At 33.7% G+C, this 18944-nt stretch overlaps 1 protein-coding gene across 5 annotated transcripts; it reads left to right on the top strand.

Moving 5' to 3' along the window:
* The first annotated feature begins 2614 nt into the window (after positions 1-2614).
* On the top strand, positions 2615-18295 carry LOC123907169 (brefeldin A-inhibited guanine nucleotide-exchange protein 5). 5 transcript variants are annotated; one of them, XM_045957319.1, is made up of 34 exons: positions 2615-3048; positions 3241-3313; positions 3425-3668; positions 3807-3928; positions 4013-4071; positions 5726-5783; positions 5866-5950; positions 6077-6280; positions 6359-6417; positions 6503-6572; positions 6670-6738; positions 7968-8090; positions 8180-8233; positions 8332-8420; positions 8970-9066; positions 9182-9280; positions 9410-9601; positions 9713-9823; positions 9912-10096; positions 10589-11212; positions 11417-11834; positions 12133-12372; positions 12464-12587; positions 12668-12816; positions 13341-13697; positions 14184-14350; positions 14438-14700; positions 14973-15145; positions 15819-15932; positions 16640-16776; positions 16885-17215; positions 17591-17686; positions 17837-17906; positions 18126-18295. In XM_045957319.1, exons 1-33 carry the CDS (start codon positions 2937-2939, stop codon positions 17897-17899), a joined length of 5361 nt encoding a protein of 1786 aa, XP_045813275.1. In that variant the 5' UTR covers positions 2615-2936; the 3' UTR covers positions 17900-17906; positions 18126-18295. The 5 variants fall into 5 exon arrangements, with proteins under 5 accessions (XP_045813275.1, XP_045813274.1, XP_045813271.1 ...); XM_045957318.1 differs by having other exon boundaries at positions 14973-15151; XM_045957315.1 differs by having other exon boundaries at positions 10589-11834; positions 14973-15151.
* The last annotated feature ends 649 nt before the right edge of the window (positions 18296-18944 follow it).

Genomic DNA, 18944 nt, shown 5'->3' with positions numbered 1-18944 from the left:
CGATCTTAGGCTGATCTCAGGTTACCGCCTCTCCGGCCTCATTTCGAGGCACGATTGGAGAGCTCATTGGGCCTGTCAGTTTCTCAATCGCCAGATAGAAACAATCTGAGATGCGATGTTCTGATTACTTATGTTGTTTATTTATGTAAATGAATAAATGGAATTAAGATAAAAAATAGCCCAATTAACTTTACAAGTATCATTTTACTTTGACTTTTGGATTATTTTACTTTTACGATTTTTTTATGAGTAGTAAGATTTTTGGAGTTATATAAACTTGTATTGAATTATTTCTCCATCAAATTTCACATGAAGAAAGAAACAAACTAGAGAAGATTATATCCATATTCTTACAGTTATAAAGATTCAAACAATTATGATAAATTTTAATTTCATCGTCTTATATGTTGGTCATGGTATGCTCAGTGATTTAATTTTTAAATTCATAGTTTTATTATAGATTATTCTTATCATATGACGTAAAAAAGTTCTCTAACCCAATAGAAACAGATAACTTTTTTTCCCTACTTTTGGTTTTGGTGAACAAAGAAATTAAATTGCTGAGCAAGAGTACACTATTAGGAGATAATATAATAATCTAAGTGCAAAGATTAGACAGCCACTAAACCATGTTTATCAACAAGGTTAGCTCAGACCAAGGTCAATTGTAAAACGGGGGTTGATTTGGTTTTAAAGAACGTTGGCCAAATTTTCCTACGTATGTTACATCAATAATTGAACATATAGTAATCCACAATTATTTTATTTTATAGTCTCCAACTTTTGTCTTTCACAACGTCATATACCTTCCTTTCTTCTTTTACATCGTAGATAGTTTTTATATTCTCCTATTTTCAAAAATCACTTAAAATTGACTTAAAATATAGTTGTGAACTTTCGTGTTCGAACCCAATAATTACAGTATTATTACTTGAATTAAACTTTTTGGTTCATAAGCATCACTCAAATTTATACAATTGTACATATAATTGTTAAATTTTGAGTTCAAACTTTAGTGAATATGTATAGTCTAATAATATCGATATTTGTCAAGTATTTGTTTATATACATATTATTATTTCAAATAATTAGAAGTTTTGTTTGGGTCAATATTGTGGTAGAAGTATTTTATAACACAAATGTAAAGCATATGGTGATGTCATTTGAGCTTATCCTTCATTTTAAAGTGAGACATTTTTTTTTTTAAAAAATAACAAATAACATGTGGCTTAAAAAATCATAATTAAGTTTTATTAAATTCAAGATTTGAACCTGAAACTATGGTCCATGTCCATTTGTGTTGAACAAATATTATACATGTACTACAATTTAGTACTACATATATTTTGTCATGTAATTTAGTGAGTACACGAAAAGTGGCCAGTGGTTAATTAGTTTGTATGCTTAGTTTTTTTTTTTTTTTAATATGTATGCTTAGTTGGGTACCTTTGAGATTAGTCCCTAAATAATACGCGTTGAGCCATTGAAAGTCTTATAATAATGTAAAGGCAGTTAAGTGCATATTGACAAGAATAAGACAAGCATTGATCATCATCAATTAATAGTGTAAAACCTATTCATGATCATTCACTCACTAGTGTGTACGCTTTTATGTGAGACCTGTTAAATATGCTTGGATCTCAACCCAAAAACTAGTTTAAAGGGTGAGGTTGCCCTCACATATTTATACACTTAACCATCTAGAAACGCAAGTAATGTAAGACTTCAAACAAACTTCAACATCACAACTAACATGAAAGGATTCTCTCCAGTGGAAAATACACTGGATTTTCTCCAGATTCAATCCGAACCATCAGATCCTCCTCTCTCTTCTTTTTATATTTTTTAATTTTTTTTTTGAATGGCCTAGATCACACTGGAGGGACTGCTCACGGGAGACAATACACTCCCCACAACTAACACATTCAACAAGACCAACCAACATATGCTACGTCCCTCCCTATCGTCCCTCGTCATCTTTTCATTCAGTTTATTTAACACGACCAAATAAAAATTACTCCCATTATATGGAAGAAACACGGATAAAAAAGGTAAAAAAAGAACAATAAAAAAGAACAAGAAAGGTAAAAAAAAAACTAATCTTTGAATATACCATTATTTATATGGAAGAAACACGGATAAAAATAACAAAAAAAAAGAAGCATGTTTGGTGACAGGGGAGAGCAGATATGAGATGGTGAAAGAAATGTGGACAATAACATTTTTAATTTCAAAAAATTATTGAGAAATGTAGATTCACTAACGTGACTTGTACATGTGTTGTAAAATAAGATCAGGCAATTTAGATTTTAACTCGGTTTCGTATAGTAAAACGATATGAATTATTTATTTTAGTCAGACAAATCAGATTAGTAATTGTGTCATGCAAATACAACGTTAAATCTCATCTCGGTTGTTCTACCCCAATGTAGAGATCCAAATAAAGCCCATAAGGCCCACATCTATTATTTTTTAAAAAAACGAAAATATTTACTCATTGGGAAAAAACAAAATAAATAAATTGCAGATTAGTCCTTTTATCTACCAAAATTGAACTCTATTCCAAAATATCCCAAAGTTAAAGGAAACTTCAGAATACTTTAGACACTGGGTAATAAAATCAAATCAAATGAAAATAGACCCATAATAACATTTTTAGACACACACAGATCTAAACTAAACCTTCCATTTTCTCATTATTATAATCTTCTTCTTCCATCATCTCTCAGATCTCTCTCTCACTCACTTTCTTCAACTGCAATTCCGATTTCCGATTATCTCTCTTCCACCGCGCCATCCAATTCCTCCGCCGCCGTCGACTGATCTCGTTTCAATTTCCGATGATCTCGATTCACATACATTTCTTCCAATTTCGCTCCACAATTCAACACACTCTTTGATCCGTGTACATTAGAGAGAGTAATTGATTTCAAAATATGGCTGGTGGTGCAGCAGGAGGTTTTGTCACTCGAGCATTCGATTCTATGCTCAAGGAATGTTCCAGCAAGAAGTATCCTGAACTTCATAAAGCTATCAATAATTACACAGGTTTTCTTCTCAATTCCGTAAACCTAGATCCCTATCTATTTTTCATTTCTATCTTGTTGTTTTGATCCGCGTTAGATAAGATTAGATAATTAACCGTTTCATTTTTCAATTGCTTGCATTTGATCTTATAGTTCATGTAGTTATGAGGCCACTGATAAATTCATAATTTCATTGCATATGTTAAATACTTAGATATCACCAAAGAAGCTAGCCAGAGAAAGCAGACTCAGGCCAATCAAGTTGCACCCTCACCTGAATCTGTGAGGTAAAAATGCTTTAGATAACACTGATGCGCGTTTCGAATATTTGTACTCGAGACATTTTTGTTTGGTGGATTATCTCTATTTAATATTTGAATTATTTTGATTTGTACTAGTGTAAGTGAAACTGAAAATGGAGCAGCAACTAGTTCAGAAACTGATCAGTCACAGAAGGCTGAGACTGTTTCTAACGCGGAAGATAATGGTAACAGGCCTTATAGTGGAAATATTATTGAACTATTAAATAAAGCTGGGAATACACTTGAAGGAACTGATGCAGAACTTGTTTTAAATCCACTTCGTCTTGCCGTTGAAACGAAGAACTTGAAAATTCTAGAACCTGCTTTAGATTGTATCCATGTATGTGCATGCTTTCTTCATTCTACTTTATATATAAGTTGTTTAGCTAGTACTTATAGCTACTCTATGATAGTATGGTGTGAAATTCTACTAAATTGGTAAAACTTTATTTATTCGGCGTAATTATTGTTAATACAGAAACTTATTGCATATGACCATTTGGAGGGTGATCCTGGGTTGGAGGGCGGTAAAAATGTCCCATTATTTACAGACATACTAAACATGGTTTGCAGTTGTATTGACAATTCATCACCTGACAGGTATGCATATTACTACACATAGACAGCACTGACTAAACATTTGTTTCTTTTTATACCTATTCATTTTTGAAAATCAACATGCAGTACTATTCTCCAAGTGCTGAAGGTACTTCTTACTGCTGTGGCTTCCTCAAAATTCAGAGGTATGTTTATTGTGATAGAAATGGTTTGATTCTTTTGTTATCTATGTCTGCTGATATCATGTTCTGTCCATGGGCATACAACCTGTGTTCATATAGTGTATACATTTCTGTAATGGGTAACTTGCAAACTCTGTGGTGTAGTAAATCAGCTCATTTCTATACATGTAAATGATTAATATGATGTCTATTTTGAATATTTAGAATGATGTTTTGGAAAAAGTAGTATAATTTACACATTTAAGTGTTATTCTATTTTTCAATGTTTATGATAATTCTACTCTCATTTAATGAACATTCCAGAGAGGAAATGCAATGTTAAATAAATTAGGCTCAGCACAATCTTATCTGCTAGTGTAATTTATCTGAAGAAGTAAGAAACTTAAGATTGGCTGACTTTTTATTCAACAGGGAAAGGGAAGGGAAGGGAAGGGAAGGGAAATTTATTAATAAGTTAAAAAAATTTTCTTGTCTCCAAAGAAGTTTTTATGCTTGTGGTCTGTAGAATTTGGTCATCAATCCAGAGGACGTTTCTTGCTTTGGGTTGGGGAAGGACGGTGGGCATTGTTTCGGTTTTAGAGCCTTTTTTTGTTCTCTGTACCATATCTAAACACTGAAAAATTGTTGGATATAAACATGGGTTTTGAGTTGCAATTGAAGTTCAAAAAGATTTTATATGATTTCATGTTACTCATTAATTTTTTTTGATGAGTTGACTTTTTGAAGAATGAACTTGAATCATTTTATGAGCTAGGCTCTCCTTGGCCATTTATGCTACTTGCCTTGGGTTTTGTTGCTTGCCTTTAAGTTTTTATTTGGTTTTATTCTCTTCATTTTATGTAGCTTTATTAAAACATATTCAAATTCAAGCACATTGAGACTGGGAGTTAGGACTCGGAAGTACTCTAAGAAGACTTGATTGGAAAACACTTAATGTTAAAAGTTGTGTTAAGATAAATGGAAAAAGGAAATTTTATTAATAATTTAATAGAAAAGGCAAGACTAATAAAACATTCCCTTTTTCGTTCACGCACTTCATAATTAGATTTAAATGAACCCACACTGACAATGTAATTGTAAATGAATTTTATATACAGACATGTAATCATATAACATATTTCACCATATTGTCGTTGTGTAGACAGGTTTTAAGAAGTAGCATTATGTTGTGTAAGACGGTGAAATATGATTGGATATCTATTTTCCATTGTCATTGTATAGTTATTAAACTCTTGTAATTATGTGAAACTTGAGGCTTAGAGTGTTGATTCTGCACAAATTTACTGTCCCATACTGCATGCATTTGTTAGTTGTTCTTGTGTTGTCTTTTTTACCATGTTTGTTTGATAATTTATTTAGGCTCCATTGTTAGAGATCCATCGTTTGCTACCAGAAAACATCTATTGTATTCTATTGTCCCATACTGCATGTATTCTATTGCACATGTTAAGAAGTTCAAAATAGTAATTTTGTATCGAAACTTGTGCATTTTATATTAAATGTATAACATTTTAATAAATATTTTTTTTTTCAATAAAAAGTTACTACTTTTAGTTGCTTTAACATGTGCAATATTGCACATATTAGACAAACCCGTATAATTATTCTCTCTTCCTTTTATTTTCACTGTTTTTAATTTCTCATTTATGTTGTTCAGTACACGGTGAGCCTTTGCTGGCAGTTATCAGAGTTTGCTATAATATTGCTCTAAATAGGTATTAATCATTTCTATTTCGTCTTCAAGGATTGTTATTATCAATATATAATAATACCGAGGTTCATTGTTTGGATTTGTAGCAAGTCCCCGATAAACCAAGCAACATCAAAGGCAATGCTGACCCAGATGATCAGCATTGTTTTTAGGAGAATGGAAACTGATCCGGTGGGTCTTTTTAAATCGCTTTGTACCAAGGAGATTTGGCTATTTACTTAGTCTTTCTAAGTTATCCTTACGCATATTTGACCTATTACTTTTGCAGTAAATTCTTATAGCCTGTTAAATTTTCAGGTTGAAACTTCATCTGTTTCTGGTGGGCCTACAATTACAAAGACAGCTTCAGCAGAGAATTTAAACACAAAACCTGATGAAACTTCTGCGGGAGACTCAAATGAAAAAGATATGACTTTAGGTGATGCACTCAGTCAAGCCAAGGATGCATCTCTTACATCTCTTGAGGAAATTCAGAGTCTCGCTGGGGGTGCTGATATCAAGGTAAATCAATTGTTTAGTTATGTACTTAATCAACTATAGCATGTTCTTATTATAACAAGATTGTATTGGCTTGTATAGGGCCTAGAAGCTGTACTGGACAAGGCTGTGCATACTGAAGATGGTAAAAAAATAACACGGTATGATATGAATAATAACTTGTGATATCCATTGTATTTTTTACCCAGTAATGGTTGCTAAACTGTTAGTCTTACCTCTGTCAAGTGGGATTGATTTGGAGAGCATGAGTGTAGCACAACGCGATGCTTTGTTGGTATTCCGCACTCTTTGCAAGGTAGATTCTCTCTCTCTCTCTCTCTCTCTCTCTAATGCTAACATTGTAGTTCATATCTTATGAATGCCACTTATTGTCCATACATTAAATTTGGCAGATGGGTATGAAGGAAGATAATGATGAAGTTACAACCAAGACTAGGATTCTGTCTCTTGAGCTTCTGCAGGTTATACTGTGATTTCAGCCTCTGTTACCTGTTAGTTAATACGTGCAGCATAAAACATTGGAATATATGTTACTTGAGTAATTGTTTGTATGATTGTAGGCCAACTAGCTGGTCTACATTATTTTATGCGATAGACTTGGTTAAACCACAAACAAATAAAAACAACCCGCATTTTTTATTATTATTGGATTTATGGATGTTTATTTTTGAAAATCAAAGCCAACCACATTTATAAGTTTTAATACTTATTTATTTTTTTATTAGTATGAGATGTTGTATTAATATATTATTTGTTGGTTCTGTTCTTTTAATAATACTTATTACTTAACGTAATATAGATATTTTTGCTTTATTAATATGTTTAAAACATGATTTATAGCAATGCTAATTTTTAGCATGTTATATATGTTGGTGTTATTTAGATTGTAATGTGTTATTTAACATAATACAAGTATGTAAATATGCTTCGGTAAAAACCAAATGAAAGGATAAAATCCAAACCACATGCTATTTTTATCTTCGGGTTGGAAGACTTTTTGCCTCAAAACTGATTCAAACCAAACCACAAACACACTTTGACTTTATGTTGCTGACTGTGTTGCCCTTGGTTGAGATTTAGAATCATATTTAATGATGACAATGAGTTTTTTTTTTCCCTTCTTTTTCTGTTGTATTTAATGCAATTTCTCAGATCCAAGGATACCAACTTGTTCTCCTTTTATTATTCTTTGTAATTATAAAAGCTTGGCGATTAATTGTTAGAGTATCACAGCATGAGGTGATTCGTTGGAAAGCAATGCTATCTTTGGGACATATGATTTTAGTATGGAAGTGTAATGTGTAATAATATATGCCTTGAGTTGGACATCTTTGAACCACTTCATGGAACTGTTATTATTACACAATCCTTGTAGCTAGTGGTTTATTTATCTTTACCCACACAATAGATAAATGCATAAATTTCCTTCCGGTTCCTATCAATAAATTTCCTCTTGTGGCTAGTGACACGTTGAATAGAAAAAAGATGACACAGCTCATTTCGTGTTGCTGATTAATATGATTTCCTGTTGTGTCCATTATAAACTAGACTATAATGTTAAATAGATAGGATAGGATCAGGGCTGACGTAAATAACGTCGTTCTACATTTAATACTAAAGCTTTCATTATTTTGAGAGTTACTATTATTGACTATTTAAAAAATTACACTTTTGTTATGTTTTGTTTCAGGGTTTGTTAGAGGGAGTTAGCCACTCATTTACAAAGAACTTCCATTTTATTGATTCAGTGAAGGCATATCTTTCATACGCATTGTTACGAGCTTCAGTTTCACAATCCCCCGTCATATTTCAGGTTTTTGTGGAACTGGGTTTATCTTTATTTGCTGGCATTTACGGATTCATGTGTATTTTTTTTTTAATATCAACCTTGTTTGATGGCAGTATGCAACGGGAATATTCTTAGTGCTGCTATTGCGATTCAGGGAGAGTCTAAAAGTATGCAAGTCATTTTTAGAGATTTTACAGAAGCTTCTCTGCAGAGAAACATTGTTAATTTGATATGTCTTGTTTTTACACCACTCTTTTGTTTTCAGGGTGAAATAGGCATCTTCTTTCCATTGATAGTTCTTAGACCACTGGATGGTTTAGAGTTTTCTGTCAACCAAAAACTCAGTGTTCTTCGGTATATATTCTTCCCAGTTGATTAAAAATTTCCCGTGCTCTGGCTAAAAAATTATGCTAATGAGCCTTCCTGATATGTTGTTTGTCGTTCTTTTTCTATTTTATCTTTTGAGTATTATTTAAAAGTACTCTTTGTGACACCCTTAAAACATGCTATTCAAATTTGACTAGGAAATATTCTACTTAATTGACCACAGCATATATATTCCTTTGTGATACTAATAGGTAGATTTATTATGAAAAATTTGGGAATACAATTGAGCACTAGGATCTTATTTACAAGCTGAGGATAAATGAATAATAGATATCCATTTACCGATTCGAGTGAAAGTGTTATTATTGTAATTAGTACTATTTTAGAACATATGTTATGTTTTTTCTCTATAGATTTGTTGTTTTACTTCCTTCTTTAGGACAAATTTTCCTCCTGCAGTATAGCTTTATTCTAGAAAAGCAGTTATTAGCACGATTGTATCTGCAACTCGAACCAAGAAATAACACTAAAAGTTATTCTTTCAAGATTATTAATTTGGTTTAGTGGGGATTGCAGGATGTTAGAGAAAGTATGTAAGGATCCGCAAATGCTTGTTGACATCTTTGTGAATTATGACTGTGATCTTGAGGCGCCAAACTTGTTTGAACGAATGGTATAATCTGACAGAGTGATCTTTTATGACATTGTAGACAGTATTTATATTAGTTATGCCCTCTTTGGCAAATATTACAAGTTTGATCTCTGTCATCTGCCATTTTAATGAATAGGTTACAACTCTATCCAAAATAGCTCAAGGGACTCAAAATACTGATCCAAATTCAGTTGCTGCTTCTCAGACAGCTTCAATCAAAGGTTCATCACTTCAAGTAGGTTTAGCTGTTGCATTTTTCATTGAAAGTCAATTATTCATCAATAACCTGTTTTTATTTTTTTATTTTTTTATTTTATTTATTTTATAATTTTGCTGGTTGACCCGATTTTCTTTATCTTTCCAGGGTCTTGTGAGTGTTCTTAAATCACTGGTTGATTGGGAACAATCGCACAGGGAATTGGTAAAGTTAAAGAACAATAAGCAAGAAGGGGTTTCAGGTGAAGATTCTTTTGAAATAAGATCCAGGGAGGATACAACTAGTGATTTTGAGAAGGCCAAGGCCCACAAGTCGACATTGGAGGCTGCCATTGCCGAGGTATCAGATCATGTTCTTTAAATATCATATTTGGATATTTTTTTAACCTTTTCCATGCATAATGATCAAATTTTAATCATGGACTGACTTATGTTTTTAACCATCTTTTAGTTCAACAGGAAACCAATGAAAGGGGTGGAGTATCTAATATCAAATAAGTTGGTGGAAAACAAACCCGCTTCTGTTGCTCAATTTTTGAAAAACTCTCCCACATTGGATAAGGTTGTATCTGTCATCTAAATCTAATACGATTTAGTTTTTTATTACATTTAAGTTTGGTTTGGAATATAAAGTTGTTGGTTGTTTTTAGGCTACTATTGGTGACTATTTAGGTCAACATGAAGATTTTCCCCTTGCTGTGATGCACGCTTATGTAGATTCCATGAAATTTTCTGGAATGAAATTTGATACCGCTATCAGGGAGTTTCTTAAAGGATTTCGACTTCCCGGGGAAGCTCAAAAGATAGATCGGATCATGGAGAAGTTTGCAGAGAGGTAAGGACCAAGTTGCCTTCATTTTACATTACCTTGGCAGGGGTTGTCTGCCTTTAGAATTATGATTGGGCATATGGATATATTTATACATAACTAAGTGCTGATTATTGATTGATGTTATGTGTATGATCATGCCATCATAGTTATTGCTTTTAAGAACTTAAATTTTAGCTCTATCAACTGTATATTATATTTACCCTTGGTCCAATTCAATTATTAATTTTGAACTGTGTGGGAAGAAGGAATTTATTTGACTTGTCCCAATTATTCCTCTTAACGGAATTAGGATGTGTCTGTGTGCTTTTTTACACTGGATGTAAGAACTGGGCTGATTTTCAATTAAAATGATAGATATAAATTCGATGAACACTCTATTTTATGCTTTTTCTTTATACACATACTTCTTTGTACATATCATAGCCATTCTGATGTACCGATAATTATGCCTTTTTGAACTAATAGCAGTGTCTTTTTGAATGTTGTCTATGCCAGATACTGTGCAGACAACCCGGGCCTGTTTAAAAATGCAGATACAGCATATGTTCTTGCTTATGCTGTTATTATGTTGAATACTGATGCTCATAACCCAATGGTGTGGCCTAAGATGTCCAAGTCAGATTTTGTTCGAATGAATGCTAAGGATGATCCAGATGAATGTGCACCTAAAGAACTTCTGGAAGAGATCTATGATTCCATTGTCAAAGAAGAGATTAAAATGAAAGATGACCCATCTTTTATTGGAAAAAGCAGCAAACAAAAGTCAGAAGGTGAAGAAGGACGCCTTGTCAGTATACTTAACCTGGCACTCCCCAAAAGAAAGTCATCAGAAGATGCCAAGTCTGAAAGTGAAGCTATCATTAAGAAAACACAAGCCATTTTCAGGAATAAAGGGGTGAAAAGAGGGGTTTTCTACACTGCTCAGCAGATTGAACTTGTAAGGCCCATGGTGGATGCTGTTGGGTGGCCGTTGCTTGCTACCTTCTCTGTAACTATGGAAGAAGGTGATAATAAGCCTCGTGTCATTCTGTTGATGGAGGGCTTTAAAGCTGGCATACATATTACGTATGTGCTTGGAATGGATACCATGCGTTATGCATTTTTAACATCTCTGGTCAGGTATGATATTTTCCTGCATCCGCTGTTGCCTGACGCCCCCAAAAATGTTATTTTGACTATTATTGGTCATTTGTTTTTTCCTGTTGTTTTTTATTTTAAATATTCTATGAAGTATCATACCTTCTGTATGAGAAAACAGCAATATTCTATGATGTTTGATGGAGTGGACTTTGACTATGTTCATTTTGTTTCTTGCCAATTCAGGTTTACTTTCTTGCATGCTCCCAAGGAAATGCGTAGTAAAAATGTGGAAGCTTTACGGACACTATTAATTCTTTGCGACTCAGACATGAATTCCCTTCAAGACACATGGAATGCAGTTCTGGAATGTGTTTCTCGCCTTGAATTTATAACAACAACTCCTGCAATTTCTGCCACTGTAATGTATGGGTCAAATCAAATCTCCAAGGATGCTGTTGTTCTATCACTCAGAGAATTAGCTGGGAAACCAGCTGAACAAGTGTTCATGAATAGTGTTAAACTACCCAGTGATTCCATTGTGGAATTCTTCACTGCTCTCTGTGGTGTATCCGCTGAAGAGCTAAAGCAAACTCCAGCTCGTGTTTTCAGCTTGCAAAAGCTTGTTGAAATTAGTTATTACAATATGGCTCGTATACGTATGGTATATCTTTTATCAAATAGAATTGCACATATTTGCTTCACACTTTGGTGCTCTCTTATAAATTGAGTTGTCTTCATATTGGGAAAGCCATTTATATTAGTTAATTTGATGGAGTTGGTTTATGCATATGTAACGAGTACACTTGCCTATTCCTAGTGTGAATGTTTTTGACAATTACTGTGGAATGTTTTGAAAACATGTTTTGTTCAAAATATCTGTTAATATTGGCATAAATAAGCTGCAGTGCCTTTTGATATTTGCTCTAAATGCATTTCTAAGCTCTAGTTATATTTTTCAGGTGTGGGCTAGAATCTGGTCTGTTCTAGCTAATCACTTTATATCAGCTGGAAGTCATCAGGATGAGAAAATTGCCATGTATGCCATAGATTCTTTAAGACAACTTGGTATGAAGTATTTGGAGCGTGCTGAACTGGCCAATTTCACTTTTCAAAATGATATTCTCAAACCATTTGTTGTTCTTATGCGGAATAGTCAAAGTGAATCCAAAAGGAGGCTAATTGTTGATTGCATTGTTCAGGTCTAGTGGGCATAAACTTCGATTCTCGTTTAAGTGTTAATATCATTGGATGTGTTTACTAAAATTCAGTTGAAACTGTTGCTGTTTGCAGATGATAAAATCTAAGGTTGGAAACATAAAGTCTGGATGGCATAGTGTTTTTATGATCTTTACGGCTGCTGCAGATGATGAATTGGAATCAATTGTTGAGAGTGCATTTGAAAATGTTGAACAGGGTAGGAATGAGTTTCTCTGATCTTATCGTTGCAGATTTTTGTTGCAATTATGGTTTATCTAACACGTTGATTTTTTACAGTCATTTTAGAACACTTTGATCAAGTTGTGGGAGACTGCTTCATGGATTGTGTGAATTGTCTCATCAGGTTTGCTAATAATAAAACTTCACACCGAATAAGTTTGAAGGCTATTGCACTCCTGCGGATCTGTGAGGACCGTCTTGCAGAGGTTTGTTGGATTATTAGTTGGAAATTGCATTTTTACAATAGAGGATTGAGTTTTTTATTGTGAGATTCTGCAAATTAATTTAATGGGTCCTACCTTTCCCTAGACCCCACTGTGGTGGATGTTTTATAGAACTAGGTTTCCCATCCTCTGTACATTAACAGAATGAGACTGGGTAATATTATTTATACATACAGCCATTAGGTTTAACCTGCTAACCTTTGACTGGGATATATTTTTATAATGTTATACATAGCCACATGTTTTTCTTTATATCTTTATGATATCTCAATGCTGAGATGACAAAATGTTGGAAGCTAAACTGTGTTTATATTTTTTCCTAAAGGCTCAATGGTTAAAGGAAAAGCTCTGGCTTTGATATTGTGTAAAGTTTCAAATTGTTTTGTACCCGATCGTAACTAGTTTTTTTTTCCTTGATTATTTGGAACTATTTTTTTACTTACATTAATTGATTTCTTTCCTTACCTTGATGCTCTTTCTTTAAGTGGTTTCATTTGTCTGTTAAGGGTCTTATTCCTGGAGGTGCTTTAATGCCTGTTGATGCTAATTTGGACGCAACTTTGGAAGTAACTGAGCATTATTGGTTCCCGATGCTGGCTGGTTTATCTGATCTAACATCAGATCAAAGACCAGAGGTCAGAAGTTGTGCACTTGAAGTGTTGTTTGATTTGCTGAATGAAAGAGGTAGCAAGTTCTCTACGCCCTTTTGGGAGAGTATTTTCCATCGAGTTCTATTTCCAATTTTCGATCATGTGAGACATGCTGGAAAAGAGGGCTTTGTTTCCAGTGATGATGATTGGTTTCGTGAAACAAGCATACATTCACTTCAGCTGCTCTGCAACCTCTTCAACACATTTTATAAGGTAAGAGTAAAGAGCTAAAACAGTACATTTTTTCTATTCTTTTAACTTTGTCTTTTGATTGGCCTAGTAACCAAACATTATATGCAACAAGAGCTCTTTCATCTTGATAATAAATTTTAGGACATGTGACAGCTGATACGGTATATCGTGAAACTTTGCACAAAACTTAAGTACCAAGTGCAAGATTGAAATATAAGTCTTGAACTTGGAAGCAACTTTTGTTTTGGGATTTGAGTGATATCGTTAGTTCAATATAACTAGCCCCCCCCCCCCCCCCCCCCCCCCCCCCCCTCTTTTCTAAAATAAGTTTATAAAGAAAAGATTCCATACTTGGTTTTGCTTGACAAATTTTCTTCGGAGACTTCATTTGTTTCTTAGATTTTGATGCATTTGTTTTCCTTTAATCAAGTTATATGAAATTTTGGGCATTTATTTTATTGCTGTTAAAATTTGAAAAAAATTATTCATGGGGAATCTTGCTTCCAGGAGGTCTGTTTTATGCTGCCGCCATTGCTGAGTTTGCTGTTAGATTGTGCCAAAAAGACAGATCAAACAGTGGTCTCAATTTCTCTCGGTGCGCTGGTGCATCTCATTGAAGTTGGTGGTCATCAATTCAGTGATAGTGACTGGGATATGCTACTCAAAAGCATAAGGTGCAATTTTTTTCTTCCATTTTTCTGAAAACTCACCATATTAATATGACATTAACTACAGCGCATTTATTGAATATTGTTCTCCAGAGATGCATCATACACGACCCAACCTCTAGAGCTGCTTAATGCTTTGAGTTTTGAAAATGTGAGAAATCATGGAGGCATAACTAGAGATTCTGAGGCCAATGCAGGTGACAGTGTAACCATAAAGTCTATTGACAATGAGTCAGTTGGCGACCATCAACTTGATGCCAGTAGTAATGGAAGATTATCCCCACTAGCATCCTCAAATGCAAATGCTGATGGATTTGAAGATTCGGTATCACCGACAAATGCAGATCCGTCTGAAGGTTAGAGTTTTTAAATTTTTAGTCTGAAACAGGAGCATGTTTAATCATGCTCCTGTTTTCAGTAAAGATAATCAAGAAGCAGTATCCATTATCAAATCAAAATAAATCATAAGATTGGAATGACTGATTTAAAATTCAATTCCTACACCTCAATGGTGGAACTTTTTAACTAATGAAGAAAAAAGAAGTGGGAACTCTACATTAATTGACACTGAAGCATAAATGAATATCATTGTGAAAATTAAGGAGTTTATTTTATTTTATTATTGCAGGCCTTCCATCTCCATCAGGAAGAACTCCCAAAGCTGCAGATGGTGGAGGCTTTCAGCGGAGTCAAACCTTAGGCCAACGGATTATGGGAAATATGATGGACAATATCTTCCTTCGAAATCTTACTTCAAAATCTAAAAGTCCTATTTCAGATGCTTCTCAACCATCTTCTCCAGTTACGGTATTATCCTATCTCATCGTTGAAATGTAATGGCACTGTTTGGTTTTAGGAAACATTTTATTTTCATTTTTAATTATAAAAATGCCACATTGTTTTCACTTTGTTTGTTGTTTTTAAGTTTTTTAGCAAAAAATTTGAAAACAATTTTTTATTGTTATCATTGTTTCATGTACAAAACTTCAAATCACAGTTAAGACAAGGTGGTATTTTTTATAATCATTAGAACTGAAAACAAAAAATGAAGCCAAACAGGCCCTAAAATTTTCTTCTGGATAATTGTGTTTTCTGTTTAAAGGCCCACATTGTTTTCACTTTGTTTTTCGTCTTTAACTTTTTTTATAGAAAATATTGAAAACAATTTTTGTGTTATCATTGTTTCATGTACAAAACTTCAACACAAAGTGTCCCGTTAAGGTAGCAAAGTTGGTACCTACTAGGGACATTATTGGAGGGGGCGGGGTTCGAACCCCGGATTCCCCACTTCTCCACACTTTTAGTGTGTGAGTCTAGCCACTAGGCTATTGGACCTAAAAAAACTATCAAACAAAGTGAAGACAAGGTGACATTTTTATGATTATTAAGTGAAAACAGAAAAAGAAGCCAAACAGGCCCTAAAATTTTCTTTTGGATAATTGCATTAATACATCCCTTATTTACTCCATTTTAGGTTGCTGATACTGTAGAGCCTGATGCCAAGGATGAGGAGAGTCCTTTGCTTGTAACTGTCAGGGGAAAGTGCATTACGCAATTATTGCTTCTTGGTGCAATTGATGGTATTCAGGTTTGTATGCTTAGTTCTTTTCTGGGTTTAATTTCTTATTTTCAGGTTTCCCCAAGTTCATGTATGTAAGTGAAAAAAGATAGGTAACCTGAGTTGGCTTTGCAGCCAATTATTTGTTTGCTCGGTCTTCCCCCTCTCTTATAAATGGCCTTAGAAAGCCTAAAGTCATAGGAACTGACGGAGAATGTAATTTGAAACCCATCTGTTTAATTTTACTTGGTGATGGCAGTGGGGAATGTTTTAGAAGAACCCATCTCCTAGCTTTAGCAAAGATTTTCTTGATGGGAATTTGATGGTTAGTTAGATGAAAGTTTCCTTTACCCTTGTTGCAAATTGCAGTGGTTATTGTTGGTGTTCTATGTTATCAGTTAGAGTATCAAAGATATTTGCTTCAGTTAACATTATATTATTTGCATGTGTAATTTTTACCTGAGCTGTAACTGAACTCTGTTGTAACAGAATTCAGACAACACTATTGGTATGAGTGTTGCAGATTCAACTTATCTAAAAAACCTCTGTAAATTATTCTCTATAATCAAATAGTAGATATTTCTCATTTTCTATCACTTGTGTTTTCTCACATACTTAAATTCTTTTTTTTTTTTGGTACATACAGATCTCACATACTTAAATTCTAATAGTCAGTTATGGCGATGGGGAGATTCAAACCATTCTCCAAATTAACTTTTTTTCCTCATTATTTACAGAAGAAATATTGGACAATGTTAAAAGCACCTCAGAAGATAGCCATAATGGACATTTTACTGTCGTTGTTGGAGTTTGCTGCTTCATATAACTCATCTATAAATCTAAGAACTCGCATGCACCAAATTCCTGATGAAAGGTAGTAAAAAACTTGATATATATTGGTTTCTCTTAATTAATCAATATTTTGGAATTTCTCCATTTATGGAATGGACGAGTTGATCATCATCAAATTGTTCTTGGACAGGCCACCAATAAATCTTCTTCGGCAAGAATTAGCCGGCACTGGAGTATATTTGGACATCTTACAAAAAGCAACTTATGGGTTTGAAGCAAACAAAGAAAAATCTCCAGAGTCTGATAAACTTCAACATGCTGATTCTACAGGAGACAGTGACTCAAGTATTACTCAACACTCTGACGATGAAGAGAAATTTGAAAGGGTAGCCGAGGAGAAACTGGTGTCTTTCTGTGAACAGGTGCTCAGGGAGGCATCTGATCTCCAATCTAGTACTGGAGAAACAACTAATATGGATATTCATCGTGTGTTGGAGCTGCGTGCTCCTATCATTATTAAGGTACAAGCTTATCCGGCAAGATAGTATGTGAAAGTTTTAGGAGGGAGTTGACATTTCCCACAAGCTTGATTTTCGGATTATTATTATTATTATCATTATTATTACTACTATTTATTATTATTATTATTACTATTATTATTATTATTATTATTATTATTATTATTATTATTTTCAAATGATTTGGATACTATACTCTCCCCATCTAACTTCTTTTTTTATTACAAGTTCCTTTTTCTATAAAAAATAATCAAAGGGATTTTTAGCTTGCGTTTTTGACTTGCTTACCCTTCCATTCGATTGGAGAAACTCATTGTGACTTATGTTTTTTGTTCATTCCTGTATTGACAAAACTATTTGTTAACCTTGCTATTTTAGGTGCTTCAAAGCATGTGCTTTATGAACAACAAGATCTTCAGAAGACACCTAAGAGAATTCTATCCTTTGTTAACAAGACTAGTTTGCTGTGACCAGGTAGTTTAAGATAGATACTTCTAAGATATTGGGTTCCAATTATGTACATGGTGCTGTCACTTTATTTTTATTTTTTGTGTGAGGGAGGGAGGGGAGTGTTTGAGAAAAGCCTTCTTTTGATGAACTGATATAATTCTTTGCTTTGATCAGATGGATGTTCGGGGAGCTCTTGGTGATCTATTCCAAGCACAATTGAAAGCCCTTTTACCTTAATCATCTGGTAATTCTGCTTTTAGGGCACTCAGACAAATACTTCAGCGCATTGCCGGTGTTAATTTTAGGTGGCTCGGAAAGAAGAAAGATTATAGGGTTTTATATTAATCATTTCATGAAAATTTTGTGCTGGAACAGTTTTGTAGAAAGTCAATAGAAATGTAATTTTGGTTTCATCCTCGGTGTGCCAATATTCACTTGCCCTTAATTCTATTTGTCTGTGCAGTATTTGGAATAGCTGAAGTTCTGGTTGAGGTTTTCAATCAGGCATTTGTTGTATGATAATAGCCATGTACCATGCGAAAGCCTTGCGTCTTTCATTAGGAGAAATTTCAAATATTTGTCAATCATCATTCATATTCATAGTGTATACATGGGGTAAAAGAATTTGCAGCTCTCCCTCTCTTTTTTGTTTCAATTTTACTTTTTTGTGCACATAATTCAGACAATCAGACTGTTAATTTGTCTTTTGCGTGTCTCCACTTTCAGTCTCTCACCATGCAAGTCTCTAATATAAGCATTTTTGTTGAATATTCATCGGTGATGCACGATCGAATTTGAATGAGTTGTAGAGAAAAATGTTGATTCGATGTGATACTGCCAGTCATTTCCATTTGTGGTTTTCTTTGTTGATGTATGTACAAATCACAAGATTAGGAAATATTGAGATGGTTTTGTTATTTATGGGTCCGTTTGATCCGTAAAATGTAAGTATTATACAGAATAATATAAGATAAGATAACACAAGGTAAATTGCTCAGTGCCTATAATTTTATATATTAATCTGGCAATTTATTCAAAGAGAATTTGTAGTTTTTTATATGATCACATCTATGAGGAAATTCTACTTGATATTGAGGCCACTTCTAACATGAAAGAGTGAGACAGTGGTCCACGGTGCACCACTTGTCAATATCTCGATAACGAAAATAAATTTTATGTGCACCACTTGTCAATATCTCGATAATGAAAATAAATTTTATAAAATTCATTGTTGGATTGAAACTTTATATCATATAGATCATTCATATAAGTTTTTAGAAAA

This window comes from Trifolium pratense, linkage group LG2, assembly GCF_020283565.1.
Source record: "Trifolium pratense cultivar HEN17-A07 linkage group LG2, ARS_RC_1.1, whole genome shotgun sequence".
Taxonomy (NCBI): domain Eukaryota; kingdom Viridiplantae; phylum Streptophyta; class Magnoliopsida; order Fabales; family Fabaceae; genus Trifolium; species Trifolium pratense.
The sequence above is the reverse complement of the archived record's forward strand: the minus strand, read 5'-3'. Positions and strand labels throughout refer to the sequence as shown.

Excerpts from the sequence above, each read along its gene's own strand:
- LOC123907169 (XM_045957315.1), top strand. The coding sequence starts at position 2,937 with ATGGCTGGTGGTGCAGCAGGAGGTTTTGTCACTCGAGCATTCGATTCT. Across the intron at positions 3,929-4,012 it reads GACAATTCATCACCTGACAG|TACTATTCTCCAAGTGCTGA; the intron begins GTATGCATATTA and ends ATCAACATGCAG. Across the intron at positions 17,216-17,590 it reads GTGCTCCTATCATTATTAAG|GTGCTTCAAAGCATGTGCTT; the intron begins GTACAAGCTTAT and ends TTGCTATTTTAG.